Raw genomic sequence first — 24,484 nt, forward strand, 5'->3', positions numbered from 1 at the left:
ATTGGATGTTAGCTCAGGGCTAATCTTCCTCACAAAAAAATAAAAATAAAAAATAAATTAAAAAAAAAACCATGCACATTTAAATAAATTCTTGGTTTCAGATTTTTCACTTTTTTTTGTTGTTGTTGAGGAAGATTAGCCCTGAGCTAACATCTGTGCCCATCTTCCTCTGTTTTTTTATATGTGGGACACCCACCACAACATGTCTGGTGAGTGAGTGGAGGAGGTCTGTGCCCGGGATCCGAACCTGTGAACTCGGGCCGCTGAAGCAGAACGCACGGAACTTTAACCACTTGGCCATGGGGCCAGGCCCTCAGATTTTTCATTTTTATGGACTAGACTTCTCTTCTATCATGGTGAAGTGATAAAATTTCATTTTGTTCCAGGAAAGTTATTTGAAATTATAGCTATATTTTGAGTATGTTGCGATTAGTAATGGGAAGAATATGGAAGTGATAGAATTAAGATCAGAGTACCTTAATGAATTACCTTTTCAAGGAAAAAAAGTACTAGTCTTTTGTTTTGTTTCTCCCATGGCCTTATTAATTCTTAAGTCCCAAATGGATCCTGCCTGATTCTACTTTGCATTAGTCATTTTTGACAGAATGAGGAGCTCTATAGAGATAGAGTTCTAGTATGGAATGAAAGCTGTCAAAAGTGTGAAAGCCTCCTTTTGTAGATGGATAGATGACTTGATTGAAGTCCTTGGCCATGGCTGCTTTTTTGTTTACATGTGGGCATCAAAAACAGAATATATTGCTTTCCCCACATCTTAATCATGTATGTTTACCCTTCCAGTTATGCATTATTATACTATTACTGTCTCTGCTACACTTTTACTATTCACAAGTTGCTCCTAGTTGGTAGAATGTAGTTACTTCAAATATGGTCCTGTTGCAGCTGTGGCGTTGCCCTTTTTGGGCAAAGGTTTTAATGTAAATATCCCTGTAAGCCACGTGTTAGAGTGTTAAGCTTGCTGGCTGATGGAGAGGAAAATTTTGTTCATCATTGGGAAGGAAATCCTTAGAGTATGTCAGTGTCAAGAGCAGATGCATTTTTCCCAAGCACTACTCTGCACTGTGTAAAGCCATCGGGTGCTTAGCACTGGGTGTGTTTTCAGGGGGGAAAGTTTCCACCACATAGGGAATTATTCTTTCCCATACTGTTCAGTGTCTGAGATGTTTATTTTGGAAACAAATACGCTTGTTACTAAAAAAACAATCTCAGAATTATGTTTCTTTCCTCTTAGGGAGTTAAATTCTTATGTGTGATGAAAAAACATCTTTGACGAGTTATTAAATATTTTGGTGATTGCTTAGTTACGAGAATTGCCAAGAATTGGTGATGCATTTTGATGCTTATTTTCAGACAATTTAATCTTTCACTCAGAATTTATCGGTTGTCTGCAAGCCTGTGGATTACGGTTGTGGGTGTGATAAACTTGATTGTTGCTAACCTTGGAGAGTGTGACGTGGTGTGGCAGCAGAGCACTGGTGTTGGAGCTTGGACGTACCAAGGTTTGAATCTTGGCTCATCCACTTTGTCTGTGGCCTTGGACAAGTCACTTAACCACTCTTGAGTCTCCTGTTCTTCATCTGTAAAGTGGGAATCATTTCTGCTTTACTGGTTGTTGGGAGAGTGAGAGACAGTGTTAGTAGCTTAGGTAGCACAATAACTACCATGTGGTACCGTCAGCCTGCAGCTCCAACCTTGCCCCTGTGTTGGATTGCCATAAGCAGCTCCATTTCCTGTAGGAATTTTTTCACTTTTCCTTCTTCAACTTGAGCTCTCAGTCTGTTGACCTGTCCAAATGATTAAAGTGAGTAATATACTTAAATTTAACTGTTAACCTTACTTTAAGTTCATTATAACATGAGTGAACATCTTTAATATATGTGATGTTGGTCTGGTTCTGGACACACATTAGAATCTATAAATGAAATAGTGAGTGATCATCCTAATAACCAAGTACACCAGTCAGTTTGTATGAAGAATGAAACAGGCAGCCAGTGTCTGTGGCTGAGTCCACAGGAGGTACACATATGACCAGAAGGATACCATCTCCCCTGATTAGCTGGATCTGGGCAAGAAGATGAATGCTTGCTTTAAAAAAAAAAAAAATCTAGTTCTTCTTGTGCTTATTTTCCTTAATAATTAACATCAATCAATGGGTCTCTTAAATAGGATGCTCCTGTCTGTTTGTAGTAGATTACAGATGATGCCACCAGCCGGAGCAGCATGAGTTACAGTTTGTATTAATTAAATAAGGAAAGTTACTGGCTATTCCCTGAATAAAACTTTTGTCAGGAAGCTGCATTGAAAGAAAAATTGTATGTGGGTTGTTTTTGTTTTTTTTTAACATTAACTATGTTGTTAGGAATATTTTTATGTGGACAAGTCATTATAGTAATGCCTCATTTACCTGGCAGTTTCAGTGAATCAGGTGATGAAGTAACTGAAAGATTAAGCACCAAACAGTTTTTATTTTAACTGTTTTTGATGGAAATCTTGCTAAATGTATTAGAAGTTTTCTTATTGACAAACTTTATAAATGGTGCTTTTGGCGTCTTCTGTTCCCCACCTTTGTCCTGCTCTTTTGATGTCAGTTGTCTTTTTCCGCTAGGTTGTGTACCCATGGGTGACTTTCTTTTAATGTAAAACATCATCAATTTTCAATTTCCAATAATTCCTAAGTAACTTTTTGTGTGTTGTGCATATATGTATGTATGTATAAGTAAAAAAAAAATTTGGCTTGTATTAATAAAGTAAATCTAATCTAAAGCTACGGTTCTTTTAAGAGGGCTTAAGATATAAGAATTTTTTTTATTATGCCTTCCGTCTGAATCCAACCATTGATAGGTTTTCTCTGTGCAGTATTGCCCAGTTTATCTTCCGTATGTATACTGTATTTTACGTTTTCATTAACCTATCTTGTTTTAGCTTTACTATCTGTTTATCTCTTAGTTTGGAATATATGCCAAGCTTAAGGGTAATAAAACCACCTTCCACCTCTCTCCCAGTATCTTATATATTGGACCTTTCATTTTAAGGCTCTCTGTCCTAGTAATTCTAAATTTTCTTTCCAGAATGTAAGTGGCTTTCTCTAGGATATCTTATTCTATTACTAATGTATTGTTTATCCATATTCTCTCCTAGACTGAATCTCTGTGAGGTTTGTTCATACTACCCATTAAGGCCCTACTGAGAACCCCACTGTGTATATGTTTGTATGGATAGCAAAGGCCTGACCCAGCCTAGCCCCCTGATGTGCATTTTACCTGTTGCTTTCAGAGCTCAACCGACATCCTATTGTAAAGAAATCTAAGCTTTGGTCCTTTGCACATGATGTGTGTAAAGATTGCACCTCCCCCACCCCCCGAGAAAAAAATTGGGGGCAGAAGAATGAAAATATTTCAAAAGGAGCTAGGTAGAGAAGTCTTAAGTTATCCAAAGTTGTAATTGATTGGAATTAGAGCCAGTCTGTTTAGGTGTAACCTAATAGCCTTGACCAGTCAATCAGTTTTCTTCCCAAACATTTCCCTGGTGCCTATTTTGTATAAGACAGTGGTGGATACAAAAATAAATCAGACATGGAGCAATCAGTATCTGAGGGGCCTATGGTGGCCTAGCCATCTTAATGCCAGAGCTTACATTCTCTAGCAAGATAGTCCCTTGGAAGAAAGTTAGAGCAGATGGAAAGTGTTGAAAACCAGATGATTTTGAAATTCCATGTCCACTGAAGACCAGAGGAAACCCATACATTCAGATGAAAATGAGCATAGGAATACAGTCATGTGTTGCTTAACAATGGGGATACGTTTTGAGAAATGCATCATTAGACGATTTTGTCATTGTGCAAACATCGTAGGGTGTACTTACACAAATCTGGATGGTCTAGCCTACTACACACCTAGGGTATATGGTACTAATCTTATGGGATCACCGTCATACATGCGGTCCATCCTTGACCAAACGTCATTATGCAGTGCATGACTGTACTGATAACACACACTTGAGAGCTTTTTCACTCCTGAAATCCTAAGCCCCATTCTGGGTTTTCAGACTGCAGAAGTATAGTTGAAGAAGATGAAATGATATTGCAAGATATAAAAGAAAACTTATAAGTGACTTTGTTAGAGAAGATCATCTGGAAGTTGTGATTCAAAGGAGTGTGCATCGGCAATACCTAACAGAATTAGAAACAGATGAAAGTGTCCTGGCGCAAAGACAAAAACAGACCAGCTATAGAAAGAACACCATTGCCTGTGATCAGTATAGTAAAGAAGTTCCAAGGCACCTTCAACAAGCCAGAATTCATCCTAAGACCTCCAACAAATTATGAAGTATAGTCAAGGATCACGGGGCCAGCAAATCAACCTGGGAGGTTGTTCTGCATTTTTGAGATCTTCCAGCTGAAGAAGGAAGTAATTTGCAAGGAATTCATCCTGTAGATCTAGGTGAAATGGAGATAGAATCTACAGAAAGTACTTTGGAATCTCAGATGAGCTCTTGGGATGACTTAGATAGGTACTCTGGCACAGCCATCAAAATTAGACATGTGTCGGGCCGGCCCCGTGGCTTAGCGGTTAAGTGCACGCGCTCCGCTGCTGGCAGCCCGGGTTCGGATCTGGGCGAGCACTGACACACCGCTTCTCTGGCCATGCTGAGGCCGCGTCCCACGTACAGCAACTAGAAGGATGTGCAGCTATGACATACAACTAACTACTGGGGCTTTGGGGGAAAAAATAAATAAATAAAATTTTAAAAAAATTAGACATGTGCAGGGCCGGCCCGGTGGCGTAGCGGTTAGGTTCGCATGCCCTGCTTCGGCGGCCCGGGGTGGGCAGGTTCCGATCCCGGGCGTGGACCGACACACCACTTGTCAAGCCATGCTGTGGCAGCATCCCATATAAAGTAGAAGAAGATGGGCATGGATGTTAACTCAGAGCCAGTCTTCCTCAGCAAAAAGAGGAGGATTGGCATTGGATGTTAGCTCAGGGCTAATCTTCCTCACACACACACACACACACACATACACAAAAATTAGACATGTGCACTGTCAAGGGGAGGATGAGTTTGATTTGAAAGACTTCCAGGCCATGAGCTAAGTGGTGCCACCTGGAGGCCACTGACAGAAACAATTGCTTTCACCCAGCTAGGCGGAATACCTGAAAGCGTGCGTTGTGCATTTATAACTGTATGATTTCTTTGTTAATAGTTCATTATTTTATGATGCATTGTTATTCTTGCCTTATTTTCTTAGGAAGTGTTAATTTTATGTATAGTGAGTTTTTGCATGTTTCAAATTGTAAATGAAACTAAATCCAAGGAAGATCGAACTTTTAAGTAATTTTACAACAAACTTAATTGCTTAATCCCTATCATCTTTCAAGTTAATTTAACAAGTATACTTTAACTGGTTTTCCATAGTATTTTTAATATTAAACTTACACTTGTCAGATTGCTTGGTTCTGAATTTAACCATGTATTAACAGAATCAATCTAGAGTCAGCTTTTCTTTGCTGGTATCTGACAAAGTATTTTCAGAATTGTATACCTTTAATATCTTTATGAAAACTTAATTCTTGGCCTTTTGTCAAGATGTCAATGTAGTTTTTTTTTCCTCCTACAGAGCACAGAATAGTCAAAGATGGTAGTTTGAGCTGTTGAAATTATTGGATTTTATGTAAGTTATTCATCTTAATTTGGTATTTGTAAATAGTCTTAGGTAGACTCTTCTACCTGTAATGCTCCAAGAGTTAAGGCGATGGAAGGGACTGAGGAAGAAGTTTTGTTTTTACAACCTGTTAATTTACCATGTGTAAATAGTAATGTGTACAGATTCTTTGTTCAGATATTCAGTTGTAAACTTGTTAAAGACTGTTATGTTTGTATGTAATGAGATTAAGAAAATCAGAAGAATCTTTGTAATGATACTAAATCAATCAGACATGGTCTTGCTCTGAACAGAACACCACGGGCTCAAATGGGGAGTTGGAGGAGCAGAAGTGTTTGTATTCTCCCTTTTCTTTCCTTCTATGTTTGGCACAAACAGTTCTTTGGCTTATTATAGGGCAGTGTGACAAAAATACATTCTAACAGCAATTAAACACCGTGTCTGCACCACGTATGCAAGTACAGTAGGTTGGGGGTAAGTGTTGCCTTAGGTACAGACTGTGGCCAGGAAATGAGAGGAAGAAATAAATTGTGTTGGGGAAGAATCTTGGAACCCTCTTTGAGGGTTGATGATCAGAAGAGGCCTTTTTTGAATTCGAGTATGTAACTCCATGATCTGAATGATGAGTTTCCACTTGCAGGTGTCCCAAGAGGTTCCACTTCAGACATGCCCTGTTGTCCCTCTTCTTTTTTTTCCCCTCCAGTTATTTTATTGAGGTCACAGTGGTTTATAGCATTGTGTAATTTCAGGTGTACATTATTATTTATCAGTTTCTGTATAGACTGCATCATGCTTACCACCAATAGTCTGATTTTTCTCTGTCACCACATACATATGCCCCTTTCCGGTTGTCCCTCTTCTTTGTCTGTAGTTACTCGTCCCTTTTTGAGGAAGTATTGGCCAGAATAGCTTGCCCTGGGTGTTTTCATATGTGACTATTTCTTCTATTGTTTTTTTTCAAGGAGATCTTTTCGCTGCCACTTTCCTCATTAAGAATGGGGCCCTTGTCAATGCTGCTACATTGGGTGCCCAGGAGACACCACTGCACCTTGTGGCATTGTACAGTTCAAAGAAACACTCAGCAGATGTGATGTCTGAGATGGCACAGATTGCAGAGGCCCTCTTGCAGGCTGGTGCCAACCCCAACATGCAGGACAACAAGGGCAGGTAAGTTGGGGAACAGATAGGCTGCTCTTAGCACTAATCTCAGAGTGTTATTTTATGGTAGTGCGTAACTGGCAGACAGGGACTTCGTGTTTTTGATTCAGCATTATTCAATCTGACTTTTTTTTTTTGTGAGGAGATCAGCCCTGTGCTAACAACTGCCAATCCTCCTCTTTTTTTTTTTTTTTATGCTGAGGAAGACTGACCCTGGGCTAACATCGGTGCCCATCTTCCTCCACTTTATATGGGACGCCGCCACAGCATGGCTTGCCAAGCAGTGCGTCTGTGCGCGCCCGGGATCTGAACCAGCGAACCCCAGGCCGCCGCAGCGGAGCGCGCGCACTTAACCGCTTGCGCCACCGGGCCAGCCCCTCAATCTGATTTTTATTGAAGTCACAAACATTGATTTATTATGCAAATCAGAGGCACAGCTAAGGCCAGAGCCATTTGAGGAAATCATTTCCATCCTGGGTAACTGAGGTCCTTGGATTTTTAAGCAATTTCTGTCATCTTCAGAGTGGTCATCTGGTCCAGTTCTTCCAAGGGAATCTTCTTCCAGCATCTTTGTTAGAGTTGCCTGGATACTTTGAAGAAGAGGAGCACACTATCTCAAGGCAGTCTGTTCTGTTTCTGTGAGGTCTTATTGTTGGGAAATTCTCTGTATTAAACTCAATTCTGCCTTTTTGTAAATATGCCCACTTCAGACAACTGTATCTGCACAGCCTGCCCTTTGCATATTTGACAGTAGTTGTGTTCCCTTTGCCCCTTCCCAGAAATATTTAGTTGAGGATTCCTTGTGGTTCTAAGAAAGGGCTGCTTGTCTTTGGGACAGCAGTGTGGGAGGCACTGAAGGGGAGTAAAAGTGCCTGAATCACCAACAGTTGGGACCCACTTTTCATCATAGCAGCTCAGTATTTTATACCTTTGAAAACCCTCTCAAAAAATGAGAAAAGAGTTCTTTGAAGTTGTCAGAATAGGAAATAGATTTGTGTGATAAAGTACTTAAATAAGATGGATCTTCATGAACTCTCAATATCATTATTTCCCAAAATAATTGCATCCATTTTTTTCTTCTGTTGATTCTTTAATTTTTTTCTCCCAACTGCAGCAAACTCTGGCAGTCTGTACCTCTGAGATACATGCCAGCTGGGGGGTCCCTGTGCTCTGCAGTGGCAGTCTCCTTCAGGGCACTTGAGGGCTAAATAAAAGCAGTGAAGAATAGTTAAATGCCACTTTAATCAGTTCCTATCTGTTTCCATTTGAGTGTGTTTGAGTATAGCAGAGAATTATGCAGAGAAAAAAATTTCTTGTCATAATTGTGGAGGATAGGTAGGGAAAAATATGCATACCTATGGTAGAAACTGCTGTTTTGAAAACATGAGTTTATACACATTCAGTAAGGGTCAGGATTTCATTAGAGAGCATTTTCTTTCCCTGCCTTTTATTAATTCTTGTCCTTTTGTCCACTGAGTAAATGGTAACATATAAGCAAATCCATTTTCATTCTTTAATACTTAGTCATGGTTTTGGAAAACTGCTTGCCAGGGTAGAAAAAGACACTGTTGCAGAAGTGTGGAATTTCTCGTGGATGGTGGTTCTGCCTAGGATTCTAGTCGGCTCCTGCTATGAGTAGTCCGGAATTGGGCCTGTCCTGGATTAACACCTCTTCTTTTTCATCCTGCAGGACTCCCTTACACTTGTCCATCATGGCCAGGAATGAATATGTGTTCAATCAGTTGCTGCAGTGTAAACAGTACGTAAGGAGACATGGAGAACTGAAAAAGCAGTTGTGAGGGTGGGATTGTGAGTGAAAAGTAATTCTTTTAAAATGTCTTTCAGTGTTATAAATTGTAATAAGTAAAACTAAAATAAAAAATTGTCATTCAAAAAGTATAAAGAGAAAGAATGAGGCTGTTGGCAGTACAGAGTGTCTGAGGAAGATTATATTTGCGGTTCATGTTGCTCTCTTCCTTCAGATTAGATTTAGAACTGAAAGACCACGAGGGCAGCACAGCTCTGTGGCTTGCAGTGCAGTACATCACTGTGTCTTCCGACCAGTCTGTAAACCCCTTCGAAGACCTCCCTGTGGTAAATGGAACTTCATTTGATGAAAACAGCTTTGCAGCCAGACTCATTCAGCGTGGGGGCAACACCAACGCACCTGATACGGTAACAGGTAAAGCATAGATCCTAAGAACTGATGCTCAAGTCTGGAGGCTCCATGAAATATTGTGTCCATGTTTTTTACCAATAAAAGTTGGAGACTGAATGGCATACTATTATGAGAGTTGTTTTGTACTTAATTTTAACTTTAGTAAAAGCCTGAGTTATTTTTTTTTGATCTTATGCTTCAGAAAATTTAGCCAGACTACATGTTGAGTTCTTTAAGCTAAAACACTTCCATTTAACGTAGTGACTTGCAGACTTTTTTGGACTCTGAACTCCTTTTCCCTTCTTAAAAGTTATATCCCGAAGAGCTTTTTGTTTAGGTGGGTTATGTCTTTGATATTTACTGTATTAGAAATTAGAACTGAGAAATTTTTAAAAGATGTATTAATTAATTTAATATTAATAACAAACCATTATATGTTAACATATAACATTTTTTATGAAGAATAACTTTCAAAACAAAATTTAGTTGGGAGAGTGACTGGTTTCTTATATATACATCTGTATTCAGTCTTTTGAGATATGTTGTTTTGGTTAAAGTATATGAAGGAAATATACCCTCACACAGTTAGGTAGTTGGAAAAGGGAGGTGTATTTTAAGAGCCTTTTCAGATAATTGTGGATATATTTCTTTGATACCACAGCAAGCAAACCCACAGCAAGCAAAATTCATCAAGTGATAGTTTCTTTAAGGTTAGTTGCAATGTGGAATCGGAAACCATATCAATGAACTTTTTGTACTCTGTTATATTAAAATCTATGGTCTGTTTGCTTTGAATGAATCTTTTCTCCATGCATGATTTTGTAACATCATGCCTTAGTCATTTGGAAAATGTTGGTTCGCTGAGTTATGCAGATCTTCCAAATGTTCATTTATTTTGGAATCACGTTTATTAATATCACCACTGATCTCATCAGAAAACTCTTTCAGTGTTGAGAAGCTGTCAAACTCACAGTTGCAGATAAAGGTTTTCCAAAATTCTAATTTTCACTTGCAAGATCAAATTTTATCATTTGGTACAAATATTGCCAATTGTTTTTCTTAAAGAGACAGGCTCACTTTGTTCCTTTTCAAGAAGATATCTGCCAGATACTCACATTTGAATAACCATAGTTTATCAATCAGTCATTCTTTCAAGTAAAAATGATGTTCCATGAAAAAAGCTGCAGTTCGGCTTGCAGCTTAAACAATGGCACAAGTGCTTTTCCCCCAAGGCAACTATTGTACTTTGTTACACAGCAAATATGGCTTTATGCATACTTCTTATTTTGTTACACAGAATTTTAAAAAACATGTACTCAATGTTGAGATTTAATAAAGTTAGTAATTTTTACTGCTTTATCAAGGTCCACCTTAAGTGAAACTGGCTCCTTTTTTTTGACTGGGTGCGTGGTGGTGAAGAATACAATGACTCCTAGTACATTTTGGGGCCCTTGCCTTGATTTGTGTGAAGGCTCTCCAGTTTGATCCACCATTGCTTTTGCACCATCCGTGCAAATGTCAGCACAGTGGGGAAAAGCAGATAACATCAAGCATTATTATTATGAGAATAGTTTTGACCTTATGCATCCCCCGGAAAGACTTCTCAGGAGCCCTCAGGAATCCATAGACCACACTTGGAGAACCACTGTTTTAATGTGAATATTTCCTTGATCTGACTAAATAAAACATGAGGATATTTTAAGGAGAGGGATTCCATATAATTTAGTATTGATTACTAGCATTGGAAAAAGCATGGATAGGTGCCACTGATGAGTCGAATTAGCCAAAAAAAGATGGATATTAAACAGCCCTTTCCCTAAAAGAAGTTAAAAATTAACTTCTTCAAAATAAAAGTCAAATGAAATCACTCCTCTGGGTGACATAAAAGCTAAAAGCAGTGGTACTACAGGACAGGAAGTACAGGAAGAACCGTATTTTAGACTAAAGACCTGGAAATGAGATGTTACTAAATTGCTTTTAATTTGCTAAGGTATGTTGGTTATTGGCCATAATTTTACTGATTTCTGATTTAATTGCATCGTATAAGAGGGTGGCATGTGAGAGATTGATGTGCGTTAAATCAAGCTTGTTCATTATGCTGTTCAAATCTTATTCACTTCTTATTAACTTTTGGACTGCTTGATCTGTCAGTTTCTGGGAAGTATATTAAAATTTTTCACTGTGATTATGGATTTGTCCAATTTTTCTTGCTAGCTCTGCCAGTTTTACTTTGTATACTTTGAGTTTTAATACAAGGTAAGGATTATTATTTTTAACATGTTCCATTTTTCATTATAGGTATAATAACATTAGTTCCCTGTTTTTCAACATTTCAGTAACATTTTAGCAGTCACAGGTTATCCTTATTCTATAGGGAGGTAGGTCTATGATTTAAGTCTTGTGTACCTCGGAATGACTACAGAAGTGAAAATGGGACTCTCATTAGGAGTCTCTAAATTAGAATGACTCTAAACTAGGGGTGGAATCACTTCCTCGGAGGGAAAAGGAGAAAATGGTATGAAAACAAAGTGGTGCTTTGTCCCATTTCCCTTGTTTTTAGTCCTGGTATTTAGTTTAATTTGAGTTTCAAGTAGCATAGCTGTAGAACATGAGATTTGGTGTTTATCCAAAAAGGAAATGGACTTTAATAAAAAGAGAAACACTGCTTCCGGGCTAAAACCATTTCTAGAGGAAAAGAAAAAGCAAATTTTGGTTTTTTTCTTTGCAAGATTTTTATTTAGGAAAGAGTGATAGTGCTAAGGAAAACATTTCTAAGCCAAGAACAAACATATTTAAGGCCCTAGGAATAAAACTGAAGTGTTAAGGGGTATTTTCTGATAGAACTTAAGCTCACAATGTCTTCAAATTAATCATCTAGCCCAGAGGTTCTCAGACAGGAGCCCCACCACCACACACACAGGACATTTGGCAACATCTGTAGACGTTTTTGTTTGTCACAACAAGGTTGGGGGTGCTGTTGGCATCTAGTGTGCAGAAGTCAGGTATACTGCTAAATATCATATAGTGTACAGGACAGACCTCCACAACAAAGAATTATCTAGCCCAAAATATCAGTAGCATTGCTGTTGAGAAACTGTTCTAACCCAACTCTGGTAGGGAGACATAACTTACCTCTGGTCCTGGGGGATGCCTGGTGATAAACCCAGGGAAGAATGAATGTCTTCTGACTTCCAGACCAAGATGTTGCTCCACCCATCCTCATCCTAGTCTCTGTGTCCACATACAGAGAGTGCCTGTGTATACTTAAATGGTACCTACTTCTGGTGTGGGCTTGTCAGTTGTGAAAGGTGGTGGGGAAGGGCGTGGGGAAGGGCAGAGCGTGATGCAGTGTGGAACTTGACCTCACTTTTACGCACATGGAAGAATGAATATGCCCATTTTCTCCTAGGAAATTGCTTACTACAGCGGGCAGCTGAAGCAGGAAATGAGGCAGCAGCTCTTTTTCTGGCGACCAATGGTGCCCACGTCAACCACAGAAACAAGCGGGTAAGTGTGACAGGGCAGCTCAGGGAAACGGTTTTCGTCTATGGAAGAAATGGCAGTGGTGGATGTGTAGGAAAAAAAAGAATAGATTCTTTTTTCAGTTTTTTTCAAAATAATACATGCACATGGTTTAAAAACCAGAATGAAACAGATGCTTTTATCCTTAAATATTGAGTGATTGATTCATTCAGCAGCTGTTTCCTAAGCATGCTGTGGACTTCATGATCTAATAGAGATTAGCAAACATGTACACAAAAACCTACTACAATAGCATCTTAATTTTTTATAACCTTTCACATTTGCTGAGTTTTACCTATGTGAATGCTTTTTTAATCTGTATCTCAAGCTAACAAGGTAGACTGTATAGTGTTACGGTTAAAGCATGGCCTTTGGGGTTGGACATTCCTGGTTTTACCAGATTTCCCATTTCCCATCCCGCCATATGTGGTCTTAGGCAAGTTATGTAACCTTTCTGAGCTTCAGTTTCCTTATCTATAAAATGGGGTTAATATTGATTTCCTAGGGTCTGGTTAAGATAAAAGGAAATGAAAGGGGTGGCCCCGTGGCTTAGCGGTTAAGTGCGTGTGCTCCGCTGCTGGCAGCCCGGGTTCGGATTCTGGGCGCGCACCGACGCACCGCTTCTCCGGCCATGCTGAGACCACGTCCCACATACAGCAACTAGAAGGATGTGCAGCTATGACATACAACTATCTACGGGGGCTTTGGGGGATAAAATAAATAAGTAAAATTATAAAAAAAAAAAAAGGAAATGATATATTTAAGTGCTTATAGTGTAATATCTGGAACATTAGATACTAAATAATAGTTATTTTACTTATTATTTTCAGGAGGATATGCTTATCTTTAAGATCACATTTATTTTACAACTACTTTGTGCTAGCAGCTTTAAAGATACTATCCCTTTTAATTCTCACAATGGACCTAGAAGTAGCATGTGGTGAAGAGACATTTTCGACATCTATAAATCCCTCATTTCAGTGTAAAGAACCTTGAGGTTCCAAGAGGTTAAGTGGCTCATAAATAATGGAGCCAGTATTAAGACTCGGGTACTAGAACGCGTAGCTGGACACTCTCTTAAGAACACTGCGCAAGGCAGGAAACAGTAAGCTTGGTATATGAGACATACAAAGTGTCTAGGAAGCACAGGGGGAGAGCAGTGCCATTCTTTGCACCATTAAATCTGCTTGTTTATCTGCACCTAGACCCACACATGGCCCGCTTTCCACCTGGAATGATGGCATGGCCCTGTACACATTAGTGGCCGGTTTCTTGACTCCTACTCTTATGTGTCTCTGCCTCTGTCTGTCTGTCTTTCCTGTATCATCAATTTTGCCCACTATTCATTTCTTTTTTTTTTTTCAAAGTTTTTTTTTTTATTATTTATTTATTTATCCCCCCAAAGCCCCAGTAGATAGTTGTATGTCATAGTTGCACACCCTTCTAGTTGCTGTATGTGGGACTCGGCCTCAGCATGGCTGGAGAAGTGGTGCGTCCGTGCGCACCTGGGATCTGAACCCAGGCCGCCAGCATCAGAGCGCGTGCACTTAACCACTAAGCCACGGGGCCGGCCCAACACTATTCATTTCTAATAGCTTACAGACATGCTCTACTGTCTCCCAACTTTAAAAATTCCTCCCTTGAGGCCACCTTGTCTACCCGCTGTTCCTTCTCTGATACCCTTCATAGCAAAACTGGGTGACCTTAAGATGTAGAGGTGCAGAGGAAACCTGACTTAAAAGCAAGTAAGAGCGACAATGGAGAAGGGTCTGGAATGCTGGTGTAGGGTTTTTAGACTTTATCATGTGGGAAGAGAAGATCTGTAGAAGGGTTTTGAGTAGATAAGCAGTAAAATCGTTTTAAAGTTAAGAAAGGGGGCTGGCCCGGAGGCTTGGCGGTTAAATGCACGCGCTCCGCTGCTGGCAGCCCAGGTTCGGATCCTGGGCGCACACCGACGCACCGCTTCTCCGGCCATGCTGAGGCCGCATCCCACATACAGCAACTAGAAGGATGTGCAACTATGACACAACTATCTACTGGGGCTTTGGGGATTAAAAGGGAAAAAAAGGAGGAGGATGGGCAATAGATGTTAGCTCAGAGCCAGTCTTCCTCAGCAAAAGGAGGAGGATTAGCACAGATGTTAGCTTAGGGCTGATCTTCCTCACACACACACAAAAACACATTAAAAAAAAAAAAAAAAGTTGAGAAAGCTACCTGGGATAGCTGGTGTGGTGGGTGTACCATTAAGGTCCAGGCAGGAGCCCGGTGGGAGTCATCTAGACAAGCAATGGCTTGTCCTGACCTCTGATATTGGATTTGGATCCAAAGAGACAGGTTTCAGGCGAATTGCAAAATTATAGTCAATGGGACATACCTGCTTATGGCTCTTAGAAGCAAGAGTGAGAAAGGTGTTAAAACTGTTGTGGTGTACCCATGAAGAGGGGGAGCTGGCCAGGAGAAAGGACTGCTGTGGAGAGAGCAGACTCAATTTTGTGCTTGTTGAACTCCTTTTTAAACATCCAGGCAAGGATATCTAGCAGGCAGTGGGAAATTGGATACAAAAGCAGGGCTGGAGATCTGGGTTTAAGAGTCTCCTGCTTATAGATACTGGCAGAAGTCATGGCAGTAGATAAGCATACCCAGTGAGAATGTGTAGAATGTGTCGGAGCAGAAGATAGCCCTGAGGAGGAGGAGGACGTCCTTGTGAGGGCTCTCATCACAACTGTGATACAGCTCCACAGGGAGGGTGTGGGATGGGAAGGGTGGACGTGTACATGTATACACATACATACGTGTATATGCCTTTCTGTGAATATTCTATCACTGGAGAGAAACATGAAACTGGTAATAAGGGTTTCTTTAGGGGAGGATAATTGGGTGGTGGGGCAAGGGGTGAGAGGAAACTTCTTTTCACTGTATATTCTTGTACCCTTTGAATATTGAATCAAGTACCTGTAATAACAATTTAAAAGGTTTTTAATTTTTTGTGTGTGTGTGAGGAAGAGCAGCCCTGAGCTAACATCCATGCTAATCATCCTCTTTTTGCTGAGGAAGACCAGCTCTGAGCTAACATCTATTGCCAATCCTCCTCCTTTTTTTTTCCCCCAAAGCCCCAGTAGATAGTTATAGGTCATAGTTGCACATCCTTCTAGTTGCTGTATGTGGGAGGTGACCTCAGCGTGGCCGGAAAAGCGGTGCGGCGGTGCGTGCCCAGGATCCAAACCCAGCCCGCCAGCAGCGGAGCGTGCGCACTTAACCGCTAAGCCATGGGGCCAGCCCCTAAAATGTTTTTAATTTTAAAAAGTGGAGGAAGGAAGTCTTGATCAGAGTTCAAGATGAGGTTGCTATGAGCAGGTCAAAGAAACAGGGCATAGATGTGCTGGTTGGGTTAAAGAGTAGAGATGGTTAAACTGCTTACCTCTGGGGCTGTGATTGTGAGGCTCTTTCAGTTTCTTCAGTGTTTTATTTTATTTATTTTATTTTTTGGTGAGGAAGATCGGCCCTGAGCTAACATCCGTTGCCAGTCTTCTTCTTTTTGCTGAGGAAGATTAGCCCTGAGCTAACATCTGTGCCCATCTTCCTCTATTTTATATATGAGATGCTGTCACAGCATGGCTTGGTGAGCGGTGCGTAGGTCCGTGCCCAGGATTTGAACCTGTGATCCCTGGGCCGCCAAAGCGGAGCACGCGAACTTAACCGCTATGCCACCGGGCCAGCCCCTTCAGTGTTTATTTTAATGACAACTTGGAGGTCATCTGTTACTTAATAATCATGTCATTTTTATAATTAGCAAAATAATTATAAAAACAAAGTGAAGGGTGGTTAAGAAGGTCATTGGAAATGCGGAAGATGAGGAGCCACGGCGTTTGGAGGGTACTTGGGAAGACGTTAAAGAAACTAAGGATGATGGCACAGTGGGAAGGGAAGGAGAGGAGACTGGGAACAGTGGGACAAAAGTTCTGGAGGTCAGCTGGTGACAGGGTGAGCCAAGGGCTGTGACTGGCACTAGGGACCTGAGTTTCAGCACTTGGGTTTTCATTATCCCTTTGTGAAGGGAACTCCCAGCCTGAAAGTGGTTTCATTTGGGCCATTTGTTTCTGTTCAGGGAGAAACCCCGTTGCACACAGCCTGTCGGCATGGCCTGGCTAACCTCACTGCAGAGCTCCTGCAGCAAGGTGCCAACCCAAACCTGCAGACGGAGGAAGCTCTGCCTTTGCCAAAGGAGGCTGCATCCCTGACCAGCTCAGTGGACATGGTCTATCTGCAGACGCCGCTGCACATGGCAATTGCCTATAATCATCCAGATGTGGTCTCTGTCATCCTGGAGCAAAAAGGTAGGTAGCTGGGAATTACTGCCCATCACTTTGACCTTCTAACAGTGGTTTTGAGCGGTTACAGAGTTGATGTTTCTTCCATTGGTGAGTTTTCTTACCCAAAAACTGTTTTCAGTTCAAACCAGATATGCATGTAGTCTAGCTCCTGACTACTGTGTTTCCCTGTGTACATTTTCAGAATGGGGCCTGCCCATCTCACCTGTTGGGTTAAGGTGTTAGAACCTTTGACTACTTCTCTCTTGGGGTGTATTTTGGGGTGTTTCCCCAGGCTGTTTCAGTGTAGGTCAGGCAAAGGTTTGCCTTGGCGTGAGCACTCTCTTTGAGAACTTTGCTGTGGCAAGTCCTCCACGAGCTTGTCAGTCTTCTCCTCTGCCTCTGAGCCTCCCTGGCAGGTGAGCCATGAGAGAGGAGCCAGAAAGTGGGGCCAAGGGAAGCCCCTGCAGTAGGGGAGGCCCATTTCCCTCAGAAAGTCATCCTCAGGTTTTTCTCTTCTCTGTCCTGAAATTTCTTTTACTCTTGCCTGCATCCTTGTTAAGGCCAGTATTTTTAGCACTGTGCATGCGGAAGGAAGTGGGATTTTAAGTAGAGTGCCTTTTTCTTGGTCCTCACAGGAGTTGTAAGGTGGTTGGAATTAGGTATTAGGAAAACATCACCAGGGCATTATTCTGATCTTCTTTTCAGTAATCAGGTAATTAATGTGTGTTTCCATAGTGGAGTCTGTTGTCCTTTGGTGAAGATTCAGTGTTCTAAGCTTTAAAAACAGTCATTTTCCCCATAAGCTTTGCTCCAAAATATCAGATTTGTGGGCTTCCACTCCCCACAAGAAGATTTACCTGTTCTGTTGTATAGAAATGATCGTATCATAGCCAGTCAGTTTGAAACTGAGCCTTTATTCTCTTGAATACTTTAAATATGAGCCATGGGGGGCCGGCCCGGTGGCTTAGCGGTTAAGTGCGCGCGCTCTGTTACTGGCGGCCCTGGTTCGGATCCCGGGCGCACACCGACGCACCGCTTCTCCAGCCATGCTGAGGCTGCGTCCCACATACAGCAACTAGAAGGATGTGCAACTATGGCATACAACTATCTACTGGGGCTTTGGGGAAGGAAAAAAAACGAGGAGGATTGGCAATAGATGTTAGCTCAGAGCGGGTCTTCCTCAGCAAAAAGAGGAGGATTAGCACGGATGTTAGCTCAGGGCTGATCTCCCTCAAAAAAAATAATAATAATATATGATCCATGGGATGGTGAAATCAAGTGTTCTGTCCTTTTTAAAAACTTTAGCTAATGCTCTTCATGCCACCAACAACTTGCAAATTATTCCGGACTTCAGCCTCAAGGATTCCCGAGACCAGACTGTGCTGGGCCTGGCATTATGGACGGGTAAGGTGATACCCAAGGCTGTGACGTCTGCAGACAGACAGACGGCAGAAGGGTGGGTGAGAGGGAGAGGCAGGGAGGGAGGGACGGAGGGGTTGGAGCTAATCATTTGGTTGTAAAATAACCTTTCTATTTGGGTTAAGCCTGTCATCTCCATTGGGAAACTGCTGGCTTTGAGAAGTTGAGAGGGAGGTATGTTGTAGTAAGATGTTGAGGAAGTGGGAAAAGCTAAGCATGCCTTAATCAGGGCTTGTTTATTTCCCAGGCATGCACACGATCGCAGCCCAGCTACTGGGCTCCGGGGCTTGCATCAACGACACCATGTCAGCGGGGCAGACCTTGCTGCACATGGCCATGCAGCGGCAGGATAGCAAGAGTGCACTCTTTCTCCTGGAGCACCAGGCGGACATAAATGTCAGGTGGGCTGGAACAGCACTCCACGCCGCAACACAAGGTCACATTTAATTAAGATGGTTCAAAAGCATAGCATTGCCTGTAGAAAATATTTTTGTTCCTTTTTAAATAAAGGAAGGGAAACAATGACTGAAGAAGTACAAATGCAATGTTGTAACTGAATATAATCGTAGACTCTGGACTCATAGACTCGTGAGATGGAGAAGAGGAATTTTACTTTGCTCTTGTTTGAACCTTTCAAAACCAGTGCACAATATTGCACAAGTCTCATTAAAAAAGACATTCCAAAATCAATTATTTGAGTGGGAATTTCAGTTATAATGAAGAACGTTGCAACAAATAAGCTATCAAAAAAGCTTGAGGAGGGGCCAGCCCAGTGGCATAGTGGTTAAGTTCAGAGCGCTGCACTTTGGTGGCCCAGTGTTCACACATTTGGATCCCGGGCATGGACCTACACCATTCTTCAAGCCATTTTATGGCGGCGTCCCACATACAAAATAGAGGAATATGGGCACAGATGTTAGCCCAGGGCCAATCTTCATCAAGCAAAAAGAGGAAGATTGGCAACAGATGTTAGCTGAGGGCTAATCTTCCTCACCAAAGAAAGAAAAAAAAAAAAGCTCGAGGAAGAAAAAGTACATACAGTTAAATTTTGTTTTTGTATTTTCAAAGGAATTTATCTTTGTCTCCAATGTCAGGTGACCCTGAGTGACTGAGTGGGTGAAAGAAGGGTTCTGTGAAGTGGGTATTTGGGGTGGCATTTTATTAAGATGCTGTTAAAAGCAGCTTATAGACCTGTAAGATTTCAACACGTTGGATGTTGGTCACTTATCTTCTGGGTGCAATAGGATGGCATGGCTATATTTTTTTAAAAGGCAGAAGAGACAGATGCTATTGACAGGTTAAATTTCTTTGAAAGAATATTAATGAATGTGAGTGAAGTGTGTTTGAGGAATACAGTGGATTCTGGCCTCTAGAATGCCCAAAAGGGCATCCTGTGTCATTTGGCTCTAGCTAAAAAAGTTGGTTTTGGTGTGCATGTCCTGGCAGGACCCAGGATGGGGAGACAGCCCTTCAGCTGGCCATCAGAAATCAGCTTCCCCTGGTAGTGGATGCCATATGCACCCGAGGAGCTGACATGTCCGTGCCGGATGAGAAGGGAAACCCTCCACTTTGGCTCGCGTTGGCAAATAATCTGGAGGATATCGCGTCCACGCTGGTGAGAGAAGCTTAACTTTAGCCTCTGTTTATACATGGGGATGTTTTGTGTCAGAGATGGATTTAGTGCCTACATAGCAATCGCAAGGAGCAAGAGATCTGCCAAGTAACAAATTGGGTCAAAGACGAGCAGTTGAAAGTCATGTTAAAGAAACTTGCAGTTTGGGGGGCCAGCCTGGTGGCGCAAGCGGTTAAGTGCGCATGCTCTGCTGCGGTGGCCCAGGGTTCGCTGGTTCGGATCCTGGGCACGTACCGACACGCCGCTTGTCAGGCCATGCTGTGGTGGCATCCCATATAAAGTAGAGGAAGATGGGCATGGATGTTAGCCCAGGGCCAGTCTTCCTCAGCAAAAAAGAGGATCAGCATCAGATGTTAGCTCAGGGCTGGTCTTCTTCACAAGGAAAAATAAAAAAGAAACTTGCAGTTCGGGACCAGCCTGGTGGCGTAGTGGTTGGGTTCGCACACACTGCTTCGGCATCCTGGGTTCACAGGTTCAGATCCTGGGCACGGACCTACACAGCGCTCATCAAGCCATGCTGAGGTGGCGTCCCACATACAATATTGAGGAAGATGGGCACAGATGTGAGCTCAGGGACAATCTTCCTCAAGCAAAAAGAAGAAGATTAGCAACAGATACTAGCTCAAGGACAATCTTCCTCACCAGAAAAAAAACAAACTTGCCATTTAACATAGTCTTGGCCAACACTCTTTTTAGGCTGTCTTTATCAATACTATCAATACTTTATCAATACTTTTTGATACTTTATCAAAAAGCAGGAGAGCTGATTTCTTCAGGAGCGTTCTCCTGAGGCAGGTTAATTTCATGTGGGTTGCCCTTGCTATCAACAGAGTGATAAATTCCCAAATCTCAGGTTTGTCTCTCTTGTTCAGAAGACAGGCCTCAGAAGTGGAGGTAACCCTGGAAGTTCTCGTTTAGCTTTCTGAAGGGGCTGAAATGTGACATTAAGACATTTTGTACCTGGGAGTTTTACCCAGTTGTTATTGGAATTACCTGTTAAATACAGGTATGTGTTACTGGGGGCTTATGAGTGTGTGTGTACGCATGCACTTGTGTGTGTTTTCTGTCTTTTCTAGAACACAGCTCTTGAGGGCACTAATTAAACATATCTATCTAATATTTCCCAAACCCATCCCAGAGGACCTAGTGCAAGAACTTGCACAGAAGCAGATTTTAATCAGTGTTTGTAAAACTGAGTGATACAGATTAAAATAACTATCAACTGTATCTTACCTGAAAAATGGATCTAATAATGTGCATAGAGCCCAGAGATGGTAATAAAAATTTTCGCCTTTGCTAGGCAGTGTTTACGAGTAACCTGTGTTTTTCTGCAGGTCAGACATGGTTGCGATGCCACATGCTGGGGTCCAGGACCTAGTGGGTGCCTTCAGACACTCCTGCACAGAGCCATTGATGAAAACAATGAGTCCACTGCTTGCTTTCTTATTCGCAGGTCTGAGAAGCCTAAGTATCTCTTCAAATCTTATTTAGCTTATTGCAAACTGGCTCTTTTCTCATTTAATCCAACTGCAGTCTTGACATGCCTGTATAATTTACTTTCATAGTTAAGACCATCAGAGGGTCACTGTTCTGTCAAGTCAGTCAAGGAACTTGACTCACTTGTGAAGAGAGGGGCTCGTGTGCCCAGATCACAGAGTCTAAAAGCTAAGCCAGCTTCCTGCTTTGGGAACCCTGTAGGCTCCTGTAATCAAATCAGACCAGTTCACACAGTGAAGCCAGGAGACTGGGTTGGAGGAGACCAGATGGCCTCTACAGGGTCCCACCGAGATGTATGAGCCATAACAGGCTCCATGGCCTCTCGAGTGCAGGATGTGTGGGAGGCAAGGTTATTCAGGAAACCTTTAGAACAGTGGTTCTCAAACTTTAAATGCATGCCAATGTCCTGGGGGAGCTTTTAAGAATTTTGATGCCCAGGTTGCCCCCAAGACCAATTGCAGAAGAACCTGTGGGAGTGCGGCCCAGATACCAGTATTTGAGGCCAAAGGCCAAGGAGAGCAATCCTAGGTAGCGGCAGCTTTCCTGTTGGATTGGATGAGGCTGCTGCTGTACGTTTGTCAGCATGCCTTTAGACTAGGTGCAAGCATAGCTCTCAAAGCCTTCCTTTTATTTCCCATTCCCTTTCAGTGGCTGCGATGTGAATAGTCCCAGACAACCCGGTGCTAACGGAGAAGGAGAGGAAGAGGCCAGAGATGGGCAGACCCCCTTGCATTTGGCAGCCTCCTGGGGGCTAGAAGAGACCGTACAGTGTCTTCTGGAGTTCGGTGCCAATGTGAACGCACAGGTATGGAGACTCTCTTTTCCAGGGAGATAGGTGATAACCTCAGAATTAGGGAAATCTCACTTTATCGCAAGGGACCTTGCAGATTCTCCAGTCCTGGCTCTGCATGAAGGTGGATAAGGTACAGACAGATGAAGTGACTCTCTCTGGGTCACACAGCCTGCTCAGTAATTTTAATGATTTCAGTTAAGACTTTTCTTCTTTGTGCCTTTGTCCTTTCTACAGCATGAGGAAGATTTGTCCAATCCACTTTTCTTTGCCTCCTATCCCTGTTAGTTATAGATTTCCTCTGCGAGTTTGTTCTAGTCCCAAGCTGAGTACTGTGTTTAGAAAGATGTTCTAATAGCTCAATTGAGCACCTCTGAGTTCTGTTCCTTGATGCTTTTCAATGTTCTAACCTTTGAAGATTTATATATGCTGCCCTATAGCCAGATAAGGAGTGGTATAACTTAGAGATGAGGTTGACTACACATTTAAACCACATGTGTTTGTGCCCCAGGTCACTGGAGCATGAGGTAATGGGAAGTGGCTTTCAGACATCTCTGACCTCTTTATTTTATTTTATTATTATTATTATTTTTTTAACTTTTTAAATTTTATTTATTTATTTATTTTTCCCCAAAGCCCCAGTAGATAGTTGTACGTCATAGTTGCACATCCTTCTAGTTGCTGTATGTGGGACGCGGCCTCAGCATGGCCGGAGAAGCGGTGCGTCGGTGTGCGCCCGGGATCCGAACCCGGGCCGCCAGCAGCAGAGCACGCGCACTTAACCGCTAAGACACGGGTCCGGCCCTCTGACCTCTTTAAAAGCTGATTTCAAACACAGGGTGGCAGTGTTGATTCTCAGAACTGAATTTGATTTAAAAGTTATCCCCCTTCATATTTTTCCCGAGTTTTATCTTTCATTTGGACTTTGAAATCTGTGTCTTGTTCCCATAGGATGCAGAAGGAAGAACGCCTGTTCATGTGGCCATTAGCAACCAACACAGTGTCATCATTCAGTTGTTGATTTCTCACCCTGATATCCACTTGAATGTACGAGACAGACAAGGGCTAACCCCTTTTGCCTGCGCCATGACTTACAAGAACAACAAGGCAGCTGAGGCCATCCTAAAACGAGAATCTGGGGCTGCTGAGCAGGTGAGTGACCAACACCCAGCACTCTCTGTGGTGCCCTGAACACAGCAGAACCTGATTCATGGAGACTAAACAAATGTCACCAACCAAACAGGTCTCTTCTATATAAAGACATTTGTTTTGAAATTATACTCCCTTTTCTTAAAATTTGGCCATTTAGATGTCTTGTCAGTGCTGGATGAGATTTAATTGCTCTGCCCTATCTGTCAGCCACCTGATGGTACCATATGTAGAAGGAAGCTGGGGTGGCTGGGCCCAGTAATAGGAATTCTGTGGCATGTACAGCTGAGGTCATTCTTTGCTTTTGCTTGGTTGTTTAATTGCCCTAGTGGTGAATGTCTTAAGAAAATTTAAATTGAACTTGAGGAGCTTTTGGTGTGATGTTGGGGCGACTTTCTGAGTGTTTTAGAGGAGGAGTTGTCGTTCAGCTTCGCAGGTTAAGTTGTCCTTATTCTTTGTGGTTCTTTACCAGCTGCTAAATCTGGATGGTGAACTGTTGACCTGCAACAACAGATTGGGTGGGAAAGAACAGTAGCAGCTGGGCTGAGGTGGGAGCTAGGATGGGTTTGTTAAATCAGTCCTACAGACACTTGAATCTCCATCCAGCACTTAGAATACTGCCAAGATTGATGAAAAGCCATTTATGGAGGTAAAGTAGAAACTTGGGACTGGAACAAAATGAAATACTAACATGGTTGAAGACCATTGGTTGATATTTCAGCCTTCTGTAGATCACTTTTCTTCAGCATTTGCATAAGTGTGACTGAATTGTGTAGATGTTAACCTCACCCTTGCTCAGGTAGTTAAAAGGTTCATGAGTGGAGATAGTCATCTCACATTTCCTCTCCATGTAGTATGAAACTGGTTCTGTTGATCAAAGTCCTTTGTAGATAGATTGCTTATGATTCCAGCACATGCTGTGGACGTGTGTGTGTGAGGGAGCGTGGTGTGTGTGTAGCATGTTGGTGTCTCCCTCACTTCTCACTGAGCACTCATACTGCTATGACAGCTCTCGTAACCATCCTCTAATGTGAGCTTTTGTCTGCTTTACGTCAGTGGAGCAAAGTCTACGACATACTGTTGGCTGCCTCCCTCAACATGTACTATTTATTATCCTGTAGCTCAGCAAAAGAGAAAACTTGCTGAAACTTTCTGAAGATTTGTTTGCTCA

At 42.1% G+C, this 24,484-nt stretch overlaps 1 protein-coding gene and 1 pseudogene across 1 annotated transcript in view; both read left to right on the forward strand.

The window, feature by feature from the left end:
- The window catches only part of ANKFY1 (ankyrin repeat and FYVE domain containing 1), a 92,533-nt gene that overhangs the window by 54,421 nt on the left and 13,628 nt on the right, over positions 1-24,484 (forward strand). Inside the window, exons 8-18 of the mRNA XM_014789661.2 lie at positions 6,640-6,844; positions 8,526-8,594; positions 8,818-9,017; positions 12,403-12,500; positions 16,621-16,849; positions 18,131-18,229; positions 18,492-18,645; positions 19,691-19,859; positions 21,212-21,330; positions 22,023-22,179; positions 23,116-23,316. Coding sequence (XP_014645147.1) covers positions 6,640-6,844; positions 8,526-8,594; positions 8,818-9,017; positions 12,403-12,500; positions 16,621-16,849; positions 18,131-18,229; positions 18,492-18,645; positions 19,691-19,859; positions 21,212-21,330; positions 22,023-22,179; positions 23,116-23,316 — 1,700 coding nt within the window. The remainder of the gene's footprint in view (positions 1-6,639; positions 6,845-8,525; positions 8,595-8,817; positions 9,018-12,402; positions 12,501-16,620; positions 16,850-18,130; positions 18,230-18,491; positions 18,646-19,690; positions 19,860-21,211; positions 21,331-22,022; positions 22,180-23,115; positions 23,317-24,484) is intronic.
- Positions 1,811-5,412, forward strand: LOC147914916 (histone RNA hairpin-binding protein-like; annotated as a pseudogene).

The sequence above is a fragment of the Ceratotherium simum genome, chromosome 16 (assembly GCF_057802395.1).
Source record: "Ceratotherium simum simum isolate JZ-2026a chromosome 16, ASM5780239v1, whole genome shotgun sequence".
Lineage (NCBI taxonomy): Eukaryota > Metazoa > Chordata > Mammalia > Perissodactyla > Rhinocerotidae > Ceratotherium > Ceratotherium simum.